Source organism: Bactrocera dorsalis, chromosome 1 (assembly GCF_023373825.1).
Source record: "Bactrocera dorsalis isolate Fly_Bdor chromosome 1, ASM2337382v1, whole genome shotgun sequence".
Taxonomy (NCBI): Eukaryota; Metazoa; Arthropoda; class Insecta; order Diptera; family Tephritidae; genus Bactrocera; species Bactrocera dorsalis.
In genome coordinates this window covers 57,198,870-57,217,759 of record NC_064303.1, presented here as the reverse complement: position 1 = coordinate 57,217,759, position 18,890 = coordinate 57,198,870, and the positions used below count along the sequence as shown (strand labels likewise).

At 40.8% G+C, this 18,890-nt stretch overlaps 1 protein-coding gene and 1 long non-coding RNA gene across 3 annotated transcripts; one reads left to right on the top strand and one right to left on the bottom strand.

The window, feature by feature from the left end:
* The first annotated feature begins 984 nt into the window (after positions 1 to 984).
* Positions 985 to 3,583, top strand: LOC125775744 (uncharacterized). The gene is made up of 3 exons (XR_007421352.1): positions 985 to 2,396; positions 2,467 to 2,619; positions 2,683 to 3,583. It is a non-coding gene; the product is annotated as an uncharacterized LOC125775744 (long non-coding RNA).
* An 11,430-nt stretch (positions 3,584 to 15,013) lies between these two features.
* On the bottom strand, positions 15,014 to 17,767 carry LOC109579820 (uncharacterized). Of its 2 annotated transcripts, none has more exons than XR_007421182.1 (2): positions 15,674 to 17,764; positions 15,014 to 15,609 (listed from the first exon to the last, which is right to left on the bottom strand). XR_007421182.1 is itself a non-coding variant. In XM_049446073.1 (2 exons), exons 1-2 carry the CDS (start codon positions 15,783 to 15,785, stop codon positions 15,254 to 15,256), a joined length of 468 nt encoding a protein of 155 aa, XP_049302030.1. In that variant the 5' UTR covers positions 15,786 to 17,767; the 3' UTR covers positions 15,014 to 15,253. The 2 variants fall into 2 exon arrangements, 1 of the variants encoding a protein (XP_049302030.1); XM_049446073.1 differs by having other exon boundaries at positions 15,674 to 17,767.
* Between the last annotated feature and the right edge of the window lie 1,123 nt (positions 17,768 to 18,890).

The window sequence follows — 18,890 nt, the reverse complement described above, 5'->3', positions numbered from 1 at the left end:
ATGTATTTCTTGAGTGCATGCGTATCACTTATTAATGCATACGTGCCTCATGTATGTATGTTTGTATGCTGCATATCAATGCATATATTTTTATGTGTTTTTTTTTTACGTATGTTCAATATATTTGAACATAGATATCTATTAGTAGTGGACTGTATGATTCCAATAGCTAGATTATTTCTTATCTTATTTAACATTGAAATATATAAAAGGTTTAAATATAATATTGTTGTCCGTGCTTTGGCAGCAACGAACATGTTCAATTTTGAACACCCATATCAAGCAGCATAAACAATATGCTACAATGCATACATACATTCATACATAGAAATATATTTAGTTATTTAAGATAGTTTCCAAAATAGTATATAAGGCTTAAAAATGTCAAAACAAAACTAGAATGAATATATTCTCACTCAAACAAAAATCTTTTTTCCCCCACCAGCAGAGATAAAGAGATGTCCAACTCTTCTCTCACTGGAAGTGAGAGAACAATTGCTAAACGTCAAAACCACCTAAACTTTGACAGTTGACTGGATTGAGGAGGTTTTGACGTTTAGCAATTGGAAACGAGCGATGGCCAGATTGAAATCTTACCAAAAAAATATGAAAACGGAGGGATTTGTTGCATCGTTCAAGACCACTTATAAAAAATGTTAAACAATGAAAATTAAATAAATTTATGAAACTGAAAGGTATTTAATGAAACGTTTTGTAATGTGATGCATCATAGTATTATTTTCAATGGAAATTTACTAAAAACATTTATTGATTAAGAGCTAAAAAGCTTAAATCCTTTTATTGGGTATTGAAAGTTCAAAATTCAATTGTTTTAATATACTTTAAAAAGATTTAAATAGTTTCTCCATATAATAAATAACCACTATATAGTAGTTTTTATTCGTACTAAATGTTGGGTGTTTTAATTTAAAATGCCCAAAAATTTTTATTTTGTTCGATCTGGCCATAATAGAAAATGGGGTGTTTACAGTTCCTTTGTGTCGAACTACTTTCTGTTGTATAATAATATTTTCCTATATTTTTTTGAATAATGTATGTTATATAATCCATACATAGTAAATATATGAAACAATAGTTCATTTTGATTCATTTACATATATCTCTAAATATGAAACAGAAAAATGTTTAATTATATTTTCAGGACACAAAGTATGGCAACACTGCTATTTGTCATAAATGTAAACACACAAATCTCTTGAAAGTTTGAATGTGCAAAATAGTTTTTAAAATATATTTATTTTCTTAAAAAAACACAATTAGTGAAAAATTTTTGATATATTTGAATGTGTACAGTGTAATTAAATATATATTGATTGAAAAATGTGTGAAAAGTGGGTTGAACATAGTGAAATAACGAGCATTATTTTTACAAATTTTCCAACTTTAGACAGAAATATCTCGAAAACTATTAGCCTGAGGACATTTTTTAATCCTGAGGACTTCCTCTATCCATCCGTATCATCAAACCGCGGAGCCAAAAGAATCGTAATATTACCCAATTATTTGCCCCTGTATTTTATTTTTTCCTCACACGCCCCTATCTTTGAATTTTAATTAAATTTGGTCCATGTTTATCCAATTTGGTTCACTTTATGGTTCATAAATGAAAAGTCATTCGGCAACTATATTGGTAATAAGATGCGTGCAGATCGCAAGAATGATAGAGAAAGAGATTACGCAATGCGCATGTTTGCTTTCAGTCAGCTGTTCTTGCTGACGTCACGGTTGACTTATTTTTCGCCCGCGCTTGTGAAAGTGAATTCGAATTGTGTTTTCAAGTGTTGTATTAATTGTTAAATTCTATATTTTTAAAATGCGTTGTGCAGTGTTCGGTCGTAATAACAATGGTAAAAATAGTGCTACGAAGTGGAGATTTTTTCATTTTCCTAAGGATAAGACCGTAGTAAAACAATGGATCCATTTTTGTCGTCGGACGGACAAAATTAACGTTAAAAATGCATGCATTTTTGTCGTCGGACGGACAAAATTAACGTTAAAAATGCATGCATTTGTGAAGTGCACTTCGTGCCAGAAGCCTTCGAAAGGAACTTGCAGTCTGAAATGGGTAATTATAGCATTTTTATTACAATAATTTTACTTTTATAACCGAACACTCTTCCTGGTTTAAGTTCGCGGAATCCAACTAAGTTGCTACCTAGCGCTTTTCCCACGTTAACCACTGCTCTTGCAGAGGCTAATGAACGGCAGAAAAGGATGGAGTCTCGTTCCAAAAAAGAGATGTTAACAACAATGTTGAAGAATACCGCCTCTGTTGAAGTAATTCTAGAAGACGAGGTGGGAGAGACACCTCAAACTGCAGGAGAGGAGATCATCGATAAGAAAGACGAGAAAATACTGCATTTGGAAACAGAAATGTTAGGCCTAATTGATATTGATTAAGTATCTTTTTCTTACCTAAGTACGTGTATTTCTTAATATTTTTAGACAAAGGCTGAATAGTGTTGTTAGAACTTTGAAAAAGTGCAAAAAAACGAGCAGTTAGAGGATATTAAACGCCTTAGGATTTCCATTAAAACCGCTGAATTCCACAGAAATAATTTAGAGTAAAAACTTAGCTGCATTTTCACCAACGGCCAGGTAAGTACCCAAATTCTAAAAAGTATGTTGCAAAATATATTAAAGTTCATTACACATACATAGATTGAAAAATTAAGGGTTGGAAACAAACGGCGGAATGGGAAAGAAGAAGACATAGCTAAGTCGATCACGCTATATTCAACGAGCCCGAAAGCTTACAAACTTTTAACGAGAAACAACTTTCCTCTACCAAGTGTGCGTACTCTGCAATGGGGGTAAAAAAAAATTGAGTTAGCTCCAGGTATCATAGAGCCGGTGATGAAACTGTTGAAGGCAGCAACTGAGCTAACACAAGTGCAAAAAGTTTGTGTACTCAGTTTTGATGAAATGAAGGTCAGAAACAGTTACTGCTACAATAGATCCACTGATTCGACATTGCCTCCTGTTAACTACGTTCAGATTGCAATGATAAGAGGTAATTAAACTCATTAATTTACTTGAAGTCAATTTTTTCTAATGTACTTTGTTCTTTTAGGTTTGAAAAATGACGAAGAAAGTATGGTTTAGCATTTTGTCAAGCGTTAAAAAATGCGGTTACAATATTGTTGCCATTGTAAGCGATTTGGGTGGATCCAATAGAGGCTTGGGAGGATGGAGTCATGTGTAGAAGTTCACGCAAGTGAGGAAAGTTCTCTGATCGCCATTCACTTGGGAGTGGCCAGAAACGATTCTTTTACATATGACTCAAGCAGCTCACGACTTCCGGTCTTTGACCAAGTATCCTCTGGGTAGCCTAAGAACATCCGTTTGAAGGCGAGCTAAAGTGAGAAGGCGAAATATCCCCTGCATAGGGTTTGGGACCCGCCACGTAAAAAAACACCCCCAATGAAAAGAAAAAAACAGCCTCGGACGAGAGACCCCCCTTTTGATGACGACCATGGCAAACGAAATAAGAACAATGATTTGAGGGCATGCACCTGGAATGTCCGGTCCCTTAATTGGGAAGGTGCCGCTGCCCAGCTGGTACATGTCCTCGTAAAGATAAAGGCTGACATCACCGCCGTCCAAGAAATGCGATGGACGGGACAAGGACAGAGACGAGTAGGTCCTTGTGACATTTACTACAGTGGCCATATAAAGGAGCGCAAGTGTGGTGTGGGATTCGTGGTGGGAGAAAGACTCAGTCGCCGAGTACTATCATTCACTCCGGTGAATGAACGTCTAGCCACAATCCGCATCAAAGCGAGGTTCTTCAACATATCGCTGATTTGCGCCCACGCCCCGACGGAAGAGAAGGACGATGTGACCAAAGATGCCTTTTATGAAAGCTTGGAGCGCACTTATGAGAGATGCCCCCGCCACGATGTCAAAATCGTGCTTGGCGACTTCAACGCCAGCGTGGGCAAAGAAGGTATCTTTGGCACTACGGTCGGTAAATTCAGCCTCCACGAGGAAACATCCCCAAATGGGTTGAGGCTGATCGACTTCGTCGGGGCGCGAAATATGGTAATCTGTAGTACTAGATTCCAGCATAAGAAGATATATCAAGCTACCTGGCTGTCTCCGGATCGAAAAACCACCAACCAGATCGATCATGTTGTGATAGACGGAAGACACGTCTCCAGTGTTTTAGATGTGCGTGCGCTCCGAGGTCCTAACATCGACTCGGACCACTATATTGTTGCAGCCAAAACTCGCACCCGCCTCTGTGCAGCAAAAAACGCACGCCAACAAACACAAGGAAGGTTCGACGTCGAGAAGCTGCAATCACAACAGACAGCCGAAAGATTTTCTACTCGGCTTGCACTCCTGCTCTCTGAGAGCACTCGTCAACAACTCGGTATAAGGGAACTGTGGGACGGCATTTCAAACTCCTTGCGTACAGCTGCAACCGAAACCATTGGTCTTCGGAAAGTGCAAAAGAACAGCTGGTACGACGAAGAGTGCCGTGTCGCAGCGGAGAGAAAACAGGCTGCCTACCTCGCAACGTTACGATCGACCACAACACGTGCGGGATGGGATAGATACCGAGAGTTGAAGAGGGAAGCGAGACGCATTTGCAGACAGAAGAAGAAAGAGGCCGAAATGCGTGAGTACAAACAGCTTGATAAGCTGGCCGACAGGGGTAATGCTCGAAAATTCTACGAAAAAATGCGGCGGCTTACAGAAAGTTTCAAGACCGGAGCATACTCTTGTAGAACCCCCAAAGGTGATCTAGTTACCGATGCCCAGAGCATACTTAAACTATGGAGGGAACACTTCTCCAGCCTGCTGAATGGCAGTGAACGCATAACACCAGGAGAAGGCGAACCCGATTCCCCAATCGATGACGATGGAGCAGACGTTCCATTACCCGACCATGAAGAAGTTCGAATAGCAATTGCCCGCCTGAAGAACAACAAAGCGGCAGGGGCCGACGGATTGCCGGCCGAGCTATTCAAACACGGCGACGAAGAGCTGATAAGGAGCATGCATCAGCTTCTTTGTAAAATATGGTCGGACGAAAGCATGCCCAACGATTGGAATCTAAGTGTGCTCTGCCCAATCCATAAAAAAGGAAACCCCACAATCTGTGCCAACTACCGTGGGATTAGCCTCCTCAACATTGCATATAAGGTTCTATTGAGCGTATTGTGTGAAAGATTAAAGCCCACCGTCAACAAACTGATTGGACCTTATCAGTGTGGCTTCAGACCTGGTAAATCAACAACCGACCAGATATTCATTATGCGCCAAACCTTGGAAAAGACCCGTGAAAGGAGAATCGACACTCACCACCTATTCGTCGATTTCAAAGCTGCTTTCGACAGCACGAAAAGGAGCTGCCTTTATGCCGCGATGTCTGAATTTGGTATCCCCGCAAAACTAGTACGGCTGTGTAAACTGACGCTGACCAACACGAAAAGCTCCGTCACAATCGGGAAGGACCTCTCCGAGCCGTTCGATACCAAACGAGGTTTCAGACAAGGCGACTCCCTATCGTGCGACTTTTTCAATCTGCTGCTGGAGAAAATTATTCGAGCTGCAGAACTGAATCGAGCAGGTACAATCTTTTATAAGAGTGTACAGCTGCTGGCGTTTTTTTTTTTTTTTTTTTTTTTTGTTTCCGAAGGGGGAATCTTCTAAAGATACTACCAGGGTGGGACTGGTAGCATGCACGATTCATATTGTCCGCTAGGGTGCACCTCTTTCGGGACCACGCCCAGACAGTAATAATTACCTATTCTGGACTTGCGAGACAATATGCCTACGTACTAAACCCTTAACTCCGGCTGCTGTAGCTTGTAGTCGGACCTGCGGGACCGCCGTTAGGCACTACTTCGCAGGACCAAGCTGGGCGATAACTGCCCCTTCACGACCTACCGCTCGGGTTATTCATGTGGTCTTACGCTTCTTCGCTGCCTCTCTTTTGTTCTAAGTTCTAGGAGCGCTATTGCGGTCCACTCTTTCATTTTAGCCCACACCAGCTGTGATCGCAGCATGTGACTCACTATGTTATCGGGCGTTATGCTTTCATTTGTCAGCTTTTCTATGGTCTCTCTCTCTGCTACATACCTGGAGCAGGTGAAAAAGACGTGCTCTGCGTTTTCTGCGGCATTTCCGCAGAAGGAACATTGTGTTTCGTCATCGTGGCCAAATTTGTGTAGGTATTCCCTGAAACAGCCATGGCCCGATAAGAACTGCGTTAAGTAGAAATCTGTCTCCCCGTGTTGTCTGTCAATCCAGGCTGATACATTTTTAATTAATCTATGGGTCCATCTTCCTTTATCTGCCGCATCCCATTGCTTTTGCCACTCATCGAGACTTGCCTTCCTCTCCTTTTTACGCTCGTCGACCGTTAGGCGCCTATTCATTGCTTTTGTTTTGCGGTAGACTCTGCTTAACTCAGAGGCCATTATATCCGGTGGCATAAGACCAGATATGATAGCACTCGCCTCGTGCGACACCGTTCTAAACGCACAGGCAACTCTCAGGGCACATAACCTGGACGCAGCTTTTGCCATATTTACACAGGTTTTTTGACGCAGGGCTGTCCCCCATATGGGAGCTGCGTACATAAGCATTGACTGGCTAACTTTGGCCAACAGAGTTCTCCTTCTTTGGCTTGGGCCACCAATGTTTGCCATGATCCTCGACAGAGCCGCAGTCACTTTAGCCGCCTTACCACAGGCCTTTTCAATATGCGCCTTGAAATTGAGCCTCGTATCGATCATAACGCCAAGGTACCTCAAGGAATTTTGCGTTACAACGTTATACCCATCAATGTTCAATGTGACCGTTTCTAGCCTTTTTCTGCTCGTGATGAGCACTGCCTCTGTTTTTTCACCCGCAAGCTGCAGCTTGTTACTCGTAAGCCAGTCTTTGATTTTCGACACGGTCTCATTGCATATGCTCTGTATTTGCAAGAGTTCTTTAGCTACTATCGTTACAGCAATATCGTCCGCATAGCCAATTATCTGTGCTTCTTTTGGCAGCGGTAAACGTAACACCCCGTCGTACAGCACATTCCAAAGTAATGGACCTAGTACGGAGCCTTGTGGTACTCCACCAGTCACCGTGTAGGTTTTTGGACCTGCATCGGTATCGTACAGCAGTAGCCTGTCAGACAGATAGCTGCTAATTGTCCTCAGAAGATACCCCGGGGTGTTTCTTGCCTCTAATGCTCTCAGTATATGTGGCCAGTATGCCGAGTTAAAAGCGTTTTTCACGTCCAGTGTAACAACTGCGCAGTATTTTTTATTGCCAAACATCCATCTGGTGCCCTCTATGGCTTTGGCCGCAATGTCCGTCACTTTTCCAACTGCGTCTAAAGTGGACCGATGCCTTCTGAATCCAAATTGGTTTTCAGATAACCCAGGAGACTCTTCTTCTAGGTGGCGTTCTAGTCGTGTGCAGATCAATCTTTCTAGTATTTTTGCCATCGTGTCGATCATGCAGAGTGGGCGATACGCACTCGGCTCTCCAGCCGGTTTGTTCGGCTTTTGTAGCAGAACCAGCCGCTGTTTCTTCCATACCTTCGGGAAAATTCCTTCATTCAGACATCGCGTGTAAAGTTCGGCGAATGCCCTCTTTTTATGGCTGATGGCAATTTTCAGTGCCTTGTTCGGGATGCCATCAAGTCCTGAAGCCTTTGCGTTGCCAAATCTCTCTGCCACTTCCATTACCTCCTTCTCGCTTACAATTGCAGATTCCATCATGGTCGTTATCGTTCTATTCGATTGTGGTTCTTGCGTTGGGAAAAGTGTTTTCACCACCTTTTCTAGGAGGATCGGACAGGTTGGTGCTTGACTTTTTCCCCCTCTGATTTTCGACATCACTATTTTATAAGCATCACCCCACGGATTCTCGTCCACCTTTTCACATAGCTCTTTAAAACTCGAAGACTTACTTCTTTTGATCGCCTTCTTGAGCTCTTTGCGTTTTCTTTTAAAGCTTTCTCTCAATCTTGAATGGTGTGGCGTACCTTGGCTCCTTTGGCAGAGGCGTCTCGCTTTATGGCATTCGCTTCTCAATGTGCTGATCTCCTCGTTCCACCAGTATGCGGGCCGATGGGTTATGTTGTGCCTTTTCCTACACATAGCAGCATCACAGGCTTTGCTTATGTGCTTCACCAGTTTTTCAGCCTGTCGGTCAACGTTGATCGCACCATCTATGTTCCCATACAACATAAGTTTGAAGATTTCCTCATCGAACGTTTCCACCTTCCATCCTTTTTTCCGCACTTTTTTTACGCTGGATCGAATTTGTGTTTGTTCGCGGATTTCCAGCAAGATGGCCAGGTGATCGCTATGCGTGTAGAAGTCGCACACCTTCCAATTTGCGGATCGAACTAGCGTACTGCTGGCGAAAGTGATGTCTATTATTGATCCCCGTCCATTCTTTTCAAAGGTATTTCTACTGCCGGTATTGAGCAGCACGGCGTCTAACACAGAAAACGCTTTGAGTAGAGCATTACCCCGTCTGTTTGTGGAGCTACTACCCCATTCAATTGCCCATGCGTTGAAATCGCCTGCTATCACGTTTGGCGTGGTAGTGAGGGCGTCTCGTACTAGCTCATCGAGAATTCTTTCATAGTCTCCTTGCAGCACACTCGGGGGAATATAGCAGCTGTAGAAATAGATGCCACCTATTTTCGCTCGTACATAGTAGGATCTTCCCAGAAGCGGCTTATCTTGGAAGGCGTTACCCCCACAGGCCCATATGGCAACTTTCTTTTCCTTGTCAGAGATCCACGTGCTAGCGTTTATGTTTTTATACTGCTCACACACTATCGCCACGTCTATCTTTTTTTCGAATATTGTTTGTTTCAGCAGCTCTTGAGCCGCTTCGCAGTGGTTTAGGTTGATTTGGACAACTCTCATTTTGTCTGTTTACAGGCCGCTTGATATAGTGGACACTTCCAGCTTCCGATCCGGTGTCCGGTCTCTTTTTTCCCGCTGCTTTTGCATGCTGCACACGATGGGCTTTTGTCACATTCCTTTGCGAAATGTCCCTTTTCACCACATTTGGCACAACATGTGCTTCGATCTTCCTCACTCTTGCATGCCCTCGCCAGATGACCGTATTCCAGGCACCTGAAACACTTTCTGAGGTTCGGCTTTTCCCTTATTCTACAGACCACCCATCCAATCTTGAGCTTATGAGCGTCAAGCAGTCGTTTTGAGTCCGCTGCGGGAAGGCTGATGACTGCCGTCTGCGTGCCCGCGTATGCCTGTCTGATGGTTTTGATGGCATTTACATCAATGGAACTCAGCTCTTTAATTTGAGAGCGTATTGCCACCGCTATGTCCTCTTTGGTGGTAATTTCGTCCAGGTCTCTGATCTCCACTGATACCTCGTGGGTTAGGGTTCTTATTTTCGCCTGGTCGCCTAGGACTTTGCCTATCTCCCTTTCATATGCTCCCCTGTTTTCCATCTGGGCCTTCTTCATTTCAAGCAATATTTCGCCTTTTGCCGTTTTCCGAATCCGTGACACGTTCTCGCCAAGCTCTTTCAGAGCATCTTCCTTTTTGACAGCTCTAAGCATATCGCTGTACGACATGTTTCCCGTGCGCGCAATGATAATTGCATCGGGCCTCGGACGTGGAGCAAAGACGGCCTTTTTAATCGGGTTTTGTGCTTTTCGTTTCACCTGTTTCCATTCTTCTGCCTTTTCCTCTTCCTTCCGTTCTTTTATAGGAATGGTTTCTTCATTCCTCTTACACGCGGAGCTCCTCTTTTGGACTTCCTCTTGGCTGGCTATTTTTTTAGGCGGGGTCTTTCGCGTCAGCTGCTCATCCTCGCGGGGTCTTTTCGGCGTTGAGTCTGTTCCTGTAAGCCTTAGGGGCGCATTTCGTCTGCTTTCCTTGACTCTGTTGTACTCGCTTTGGGCGCGTGCGTGGAGTCTTGTGAGCGAAGTAAGTAGATCACGGATCTGGTTATTAATCGTTCTTTGAGGCTGTTTCATTGCTTCTGTTAGCCTTTTGATCATTTCTCCTAGTTCCGACATAGTGTCACCCTTCGGTTGCGTTGGTTCCAGTTGAGGCGTGCTGTCTTGCAGCGCAGGTGGTGACGACCTCGCTCTTACCGGTTTTTCAACTACTAGTGCCTGTTTTGGTGAACGCATCAATCTTGGTGCACGCTTGAATGGATCCGCTTCCATAGATCCGCTAATCGTCGACGTTTCCCTGGATAAATCAGTTTCTAAAAACATGCTGCCAGGGCTCTGAGTGCCGTTGCTCATCGTGCAGTCAAGTACACTGCTGCTATTTGTTTTGGTGTATTTTCTCAAATTATTCTCCATTGGTTTGTTTTTACAGCGCATCGTGTGTAGGGGGGCGGGCCGAAATAGACAGGAACGGGTGTACCCTCGGAGACTATGCTCCTACCCCAGTTCCCTGAGGCCTGTCCTTCGCTTTACCAGTCCCGGAAAACACGGACGGACCGGCGCTCGCCCGGGGCAACGCAGGCTACTACTCCTGCGCCCAATGCACACTCCCTGACCAGGGACCGAAGTGGCTGTTTACTGATACACCACGCGGCTAACACCTCGGCAGAGCAAGCTCACATCACCCTTTTTATCCTAACAGCGGAGACATCGCTGCTAAGTTATCCAGGGACTCCCAGTGCGCCGCGCTGTGTACCGGTCACGTTGTAATATCAGCCGCACCTAACATGGTGAACAGACGCTGACCAGGAAGCCGCCCATTATGGGTCCGTCGCGCCTGGATTTTTTATTACACAACATGCCCTGCATGTTGTGGGGGACACATATTTCAAGGGGCGGTGTCGATTCGCCCACTGTCGCAGGAGTTTCAACGGTCTTGCTGGCTTTTATACCGCAACCTCCACTCCCGCCGCTTCTCGTCGGGGATTGCTTATTCGTTTAAACTTATTTCGCAACTAACCTGCTACTACAGGCCGTCCGGCTATCCGCGACCTGCCGACCCCCCCGGTCGCTTAAAGCTCAGCGACGGTGACTATTCCCATTGGAATTTGAAGCCCCACCGGGACAGCTGCTGGCGTATGCCGATGATATTGATATCATCGGTCTCAACGCCCGCGCCGTTAGTTCTGCTTTCTCCAGACTGAACAAGGAAGCAACGCAAATGGGTCTGGCAGTGAACGAGGGCAAGACGAAATATCTCCTGTCATCAAACAAACAGTCGTCGCACTCGCGACTTGGCCCCCACGTCACTGTTGACAGTCATAACTTTGAAGTTGTAGATAATTTCGTCTACTTAGGAACCAGCGTTAACACCACAAACAATGTCAGCCTGGAAATCCAACGCAGGATTACTTTTGCCAACAGGTGCAACTTCGGACTGAGTAGGCAATTGAAAAGTAAAGTCCTCTCTCGACGAACAAAAGCCAAACTCTATAAGACGCTCATAATTCCCGTCCTGCTATATGGTGCAGAGGCTTGGACGATGACAACAACCGATGAGTCGACGTTGCGAGTTTTCGAGAGAAAAGTTCTGCGAAAGATTTATGGTCCTTTGCGCGTTGGCCACGGCGAATATCGCATTCGATGGAACGATGAGCTGTACGAGATATACGACGACATTGACATAGTTCAGCGAATTAAAAGACAGCGGCTACGCTGGCTAGGTCATGTTGTCCGGATGGATGAAAAAACTCCAGCTCTGAAAGTATTCGACGCCGTACCCGCCGCGGGAAGCAGAGGAAGAGGAAGACCTCCACTCCGTTGGAAGGACCAAGTGGAGAAGGACCTGGCTTCGCTTGGAATATCCAATTGGCGCCACGTAGCGAAGAGAAGAAACGACTGGCGCGCTGTTGTTGACTCGACTATAATCGCGTAAGCGGTGTCTACGCCAGTAAAGAAGAAGAATAGAGGCTTATATAATAATCTTGAAATTAATGTGGAAATACCTTGGTACATTCACTAAACAATTGTTTAAATTATGATATACTTTAAATTGTGTTCTTTTTTTCTATTGCAGGTTTTCACACAACGGAGACAGGATTGTGGTTTTTGCTGATGTCCTCCACTTAATAAAACTACAGAGAAATCATTTTTTGAATAACGGCTTTACTATCAATGGAAAAATTGTTAGAAAAGACATTATTGTGAAGCTGCTCTCGGTAACGTCCAACGAGCTGTCCATTACACACAAAATTTCCATTTGTCTGTAACAGGAGCAGAAAGGCAAAAGGTTAAATTAGCCAGAAAATTGTTCTCCCACACAATTGCTCAAACAATAACTCGAGCGGCTAGTTTAGGTCTACTAGATAACGAAAATTGGGAGGAATGCCATCGACTTTTCAAAATTGTAAGTAATATTTAAAATATTAATTAAAATGTTCATATATAATAAATAATCATTTTATAGACAAAAGACTGGTTTGATGTAATGAATGTCAGGGTGCCCAAAGATGGAGTGAGGGAACGCTTGCACGCCTACGGTTTGGCTTTGATGATAAAAATAGTGTACTGGAACAGATGACGGAGCTGGTTTCATCAATGAGAGTCATTGGTAAAAATGGTTTGCTTCCGTTCCAAAAAGGTAATACTCAAGCTACATAGATATATATTTAGATAAGTTGTAGATAATATTTTTCAACGTGTGTCAGTTGATCTAAATTCCACTGACCCAATTGAAAAAATTGATGACTTGGAGATTCCCAACAACGACGGACATAAAAATTTGGCTGGGTACATCTGCCACAAACTCGGTAAAGACAACCGCGAAATTTGTGCGAATTCCGAAAATTATTCGTCTGATACTTGGGTGGATCACCTTTCTGAAGGAGGACCCTCAAAACCAACAGATATGTTGATGGAGCATATGAGAGCCTTGCAAGCAGTATCTGACGACGTCAATGACACTGATTTGCATATATGTATGTACAAATTACGTCCAGAAGCACATAGATTTAAGTAATTTTGTAAATTGTAGCTCGAAAATAAAAGAATTATTTTTCAGAGCTAGAATGTGTTTTAGGATTCGTTCCTTAAATAAAAACTTAATTGAACATATGTACATATGTATAGTAAAAAAAGAAAATTAAATAAGACATACTTTGACATAAATTGATACTTGGTTACAAAAAATTCAATCTATTTATTTACATACATAAATGTATGTGGTTGAAACAAACACTGCAAAGAGAGAAAATTAAATAATGCAATAGGGGTATTCAAACCGAAGCCTGTTAATTTGGTAATTCGTTAGTTGATACTTCGTTAAAAGGCTTAACTGTGAACACACTTTTTGCTCTACCTTGGTAGTATGGTAAATTTTATTCCGAAACAGCTGATTCAATTTTATTAAAGAGTTAAAATGCCTCAACAAAGTGCAAAATCAAAAATTGTCAATCATTTAATTGAAAATTATGTGGTTCAGATCAAATTTATTACTGGTAAGTACTTTAAATTGATGTACAGAGGAGCATGGAACTAACTTTCAAATTATTTCAAGACATATTTAGTAAAGATGAAGATTTGGTAGAGGATACCATTGACGAGGTGTATGAGGATTTGCTCACTACACTAAACTGTCGTAGAGGTATAGAAAATACTGTTCCAAAGTCAATTCACTGGTGCGATGATATTTTAACCACAATGGATGACAATCGGTTCCGTCAAATGCTGCGTGTAGACCGAACTCAATTTACTCACTTATTGACCCTCATATCAAGTGACGAAGTTTTTAAAAAATGTAGTGGCAAGCAATTCCCGATTGATATACAGATAGCTGTCGTTCTATATGGATTGGGCTCTTCTGGAGAAAGTGCATCGATACGAAAAATTGCGTTAACTTTTGGGATTGGTGACGGAGGAACGTTAACAAATATTACTCGCAGAGTATTCAAGGCATTTTTAAAACAACTCCATTTATATATATATTGGCCAGATAATACTGAGCGCTCTTTAATAGTACGAGAAACGTTCAACGAACTACCATTTTGTGTAGGTTACGTGGATGGCACTGAAATAAAACTCGCCGAATCCCCAATAAAAAATCATGAAGCGTTCTTTTCAAGAAATCATATATATGCAATTAAAGCTCAAATGGTTTGCGACTACAAGCTCAAAATTCGCGATGTTGTCGTTGGCTACAGTGGCTCTACTCACGATGCAAAAATATTTAAAAACTGTTCACTAAACAAATATCAGCCAAGATTTTTTTCAGGACAGGAGTGGATTGCTGGAGACTCTGCTTACCCCCTCAGTAACATTATTATAACGCCCTACAGAAGCAACTCTCAACAATTTTAACTACCTAAAAGAAAAAAATTCAACAAACAGCATAGCGAATACCGTGTAAAGCTTAGTACGCAGCTCTCAAGAAACGTAAAAACTTCATATAAAAAAAAAAACGCTTAAGAAACGGTCCAGAAACTTTCCTGCGATAGAGTTACTTGTGCTAGTACGCAGCTCTTAAGAAAGCTAGTACTAATTTTTAATACTTTTTTTCAATAAAATGTGAATATGGCAAACCTGGTTTTGCGAAGAAACATCAAATCAACAATTGTTTCTTGCAGGAAATTCGAAGTAATCGTCAAATTCATCCTAAATTAGTTGAAATCATTATTATAAAGTATGTTCCATTTTGAAAGGTTGTATAAAACCAACCAATCGTCAACAACATTCCTTAAATCTCAATGAAAATATTTGTGTACATTACACATACATACATACGCACAAAGTTTGTTTACTTTGTTTATTCTCTCTTGCTCTTCTAATGTGGATCATTCACAATGCGTAACCAGCTGTCAAAATTACTTCAGAAATAATGTATTTTTGTTCTTGAGCAATTACTTGAGAGCTGCGTACCAACCTTAACAGTGAAAATAAGAATTTCAACGAGAGTACAAATGAAGACATTTATGAAGAAGAAGTGGAAGAAACGTTCTCAAGTAGCTTTGAATTAAAAAGACAATCGTTATATCATCTTACGTTTTCAAATGCTGTTTTATTAAATTAAAAATTATAATTAAATCAAAAATTCATTTTTCATTTTTATATATGTACATATAAAAAGTTGTATCACTTCAAGTTATCACATTTAGATATATTTGTACATTCTTAAAAATTATTATACAAAACATACATATAAAATTGTTACATATGTATTATATTTGAACTTTAGTCTCTAACTCCAATTTGTTTATTTCAAAATCTTTATTTAACTCTCTCTGTCCAATTCTAGCTTTAACTTTTCCAAATTTAACTTTTCTTTTTCAATTTCTATTCGTTGCTCAAAAAACTGTTCTCTTTCTTTTGTATATCTTTAAGTTCACTAAGAATATTTTTTGGAGCACGTTTTTTCACTTTTTCGAGGAACGACGGAGTGGTAGGAGGATCTGTTGCTACCTCTGCTCCTACTGTTGTCTGTTCTGCTTTCTCGTTAAGTGAACCCGATGGTTCCGCAGATGATTGTGATGATTCGGCTGGAATTTCCACTACCTCTACAAGGTCTGAAAAATCGCTGCAGTATTGTGACACTTTAAGGTTGTACGTCTCTACAACACAATTGACTTCGGATTTACTCCCAAATAGAACCGAAAACCGTTTATAATTCGGACACATTTGTGAAAGTTTTGCTGAAAGAACGGAGAATTATTAAAAAACCAAAAAAGTTTCACTTAACATTAAAGCCGCATTTACCTTTTATTGAGGAAACATCATCGCCAACGTCTATTCCAGCACCAGTCGATTTGCGCCACTCCTCAACTTTATTATACATCTGCTTCCAGTACCGGACCTTGCAGCGCAACATGTCCGTAGTCGCATCGATATTTTTTGTTTGAACTAATTTTTTGTAGTACAATTGGGCGTTTGGTTTCTATAAAAAAAAACGTATTAAAGTGTTTAGTTAAAGCTAATTGTATAATATAAAGAACTACCTCAATTTCCACATTTTCTAGTAAATATTCTAGAATCAAATGGTTTTCCTCCTCACTCCATTTTTTTAGGCTTTGCCCTCTTGCGTATTTTCTTTTGAGGTTCCACTGAAAATAAGTATTTAATGAAATAAAAAGCTACTATTTGTTAAAGATATACTTACTTTTGCAAAATTTTTCCAAACTCACGAGTGTGCACCAAATTTATTTTCCCCTTTAAAAATAAGCAACGAACGCCAGACTTATTTTTCCGTTGAAAATGAATAAAGCAACGAACAACAAACAAACAGCTGATGTGATATTACCGAGTAACGAAACAATTTTTTTTTTTTTTTTTTTTTTTTTTATTTTATAAAAGCTTACATAATAATACAATTATTATACAAACTTAAGAAAATACGCAGCACTAGCATCATGGGCTATCGGCCGACTGGTTATGTTATATGCGTCGAAGAAGGTCGCTGTCTTTCAAAAAGTTGTAGATTTTCGAAATGTTGTTGCTTGAGGGATCCATCAATAAAATTATTGGATCAGTATTGTTGAAGTTTGACATTCTATGAGTTTGAAGTGCTGGACAATGTTGCAGAAGATGCAATAGATTTAAATCTGAATCACAAAATGGGCATTGGTTGATCTGAGTGCCATTTAGTATGTGAGCGTGTGTGATAATGGAGTGGCCAATGCGAAGTCTGATATATGGAATGATATAATTAGATGAAAGCGATGACGGAAAGGATGGTTTGATACGATTTGAATTTATTCTAGAGTAGTGGTGTCTGTAATTCATCCAATCAAGCGCCAATTTAGTGGATCTTTGTTGAATAATAAGCCGTTTTATATCACTCTTAACAAACAAGGCAGATGTAGTTGTTGGAGTGATGCACACCTCCTTAGCCACCGAGTCCGCAAAAGTATTTCCAATGATTCCAGAGTGACCGGGTATCCACATTATTTTTAGTCTATGTGCTAACGAAAACAACAGCGATCTAATGCCAATAATGACGTCATTGTAGTTACTGCGGTTTTTTAAAGCTTGAAAACACGATAGACTATCTGTACAGATGATGAATTTACCAAGGTTTTGTTGGGCATACTGGACAGCTTTGAGAATACCCGTAGCTTCAGCGGTAAAAATTGAACAAAATGGAAATAATAAACCATACGATATTCTTTGTTGGTTATCATCAACTACAGCAAAAGATGTATGCGACGATTTGGAGCCATCAGTATATATAAACTGCCAATCAAAAGATTTGAAGTGCGCAGATAATTCCAAAAATCGAGATTTATACACAGTGCTTGGAGTGATGGATTTGCGAAGAAAAGTAAGATCACTAATGAAAGAAGATTCATTTACTTTCCACGGTGGAATATATTTACTGCAAGGCAGCATTATTTTAAGCGGCAACTCATTGGTTTTAGCAAACAAAGCACTTTTAAAAATACATAGAAGACGGTATTTTAGGAGACCTCTTTCTGCAAAGTGATGATTGAAAGTCCTTTTTTATAGTAAAGTTCGTGCTGAGTATGAGTTTTGAATAAAGCTTATTTAAGCTATCTTCCACTGCATCTTTTAGAGAAGGTAGGCCAGCTTCCGTCAGTATGTTTTTAATTGGCGATGTTGGAAACACTCGAAGAGAACAACGAACTGAAGAATGATAGGGCGCAGCAAGCATTTTTAGATGATTCTTAGAATGATGTCCATAAATTTCCAAGCCATAATTAATTACAGATGAGATGAGGGCTTTAGTGACGTTGACCAGTAAAGCCGAGCCGATGAGTGAGCGCTTACATGAGAGGTATTTAATAATATTTAAATTAACAAAAAGTCTTTTTCTTATATACTGACAATGTTTCTTAAATGTATACTTAGAGTCTAATACAATACCAAGGAACTTAATACTATCTGTACACAAAATGTTTGTATTATCAAATGTGAGCGTTGGGATAGTACATTGATGTTTTTTACAAATATGAAAAAGTTTCGATTTAGGAAAAGATATTGATGTGCCTGAAGTAGAGGACCAACGAGAAAGACGCAATAAAATTTCAGAGAAAGTAATTGTTACTGAAGTCAAATTTGAAGTTTTTGAGAATAAAATTAAATCATCAGCATAAATCTGATGCCGGATAGTAACAAAATCTGATAGAATGGTACTGATTTCATCAAATGCAATAGTAAATAGGATCACCGAGAGCGGTGACCCTTGTGGGGTACCATTATCTAATGGTAGAACAGAGGATGAAACATTGGATATGATAACACTTAATTTACGGTTGGATAGGAAAGATTTGACAAAGTTAAAAATACGAGAACCCACTCTCCACCTACTAAGCTGTCTTAACACTACATGAATCCCAATCCTGTCAAATGCTTTTAGGAAATCTAAAGAAAGAATAGAAACATGATTTTTGTGGGAGAGAGTATCAGAGATAAAGTGATCAAGGTGCAGGAGAGCATCCAACGTACCCTGCCCCCTCTTGAACGCAACTTGGTTGTGCGAAATGAGATTATTAGATTGAGCATACCAGGCGAGTCTAGTAGCAATAATCTTTTCAATCAATTTACCAAGGCAAGGAAGAAGGGAAATGGGACGATAACTGCTGACCACACCAGGAGGTTTACCAGGTTTTAAAATAGGAATAATCGCGTTAGTCTTCCAGAGGACAGGGTAGTTGCCACTGAGAAAAATACTATTGTAAAGTTTGACTAGACGGGATATAAGGAATGGAGGAAGGTGCTTGATGATAAGGTAAGAGATTTTATCAATGCCAGGAGTTTTGCCCTTGACTGACGAGAGGGCTAAATTAAAATCAAGTTCAGATATATCGGCATCTAAATATTCAGCTGATTGAGATAAGGTGGAAGGAGGAAGGTAAGGAGAGCAAAGAGAAGAAAGTTTACTAGAGGAAAAATCAGAAGAGAAATTGGAGTCCAAAGAAATATTGGAAAAGTGGGTGGCAAACTCTAAGGCTATATC

Bases quoted from the DNA above. Each gene is read 5' to 3' on its own strand.
- LOC109579820 (XM_049446073.1), bottom strand. From the start codon at position 15,785: ATGTTGCGCTGCAAGGTCCGGTACTGGAAGCAGATGTATAATAAAGTT. The intron at 15,610-15,673 runs GTAAATGCGGCT...CCGTTCTTTCAG, and splicing joins TGATGTTTCCTCAATAAAAG to CAAAACTTTCACAAATGTGT.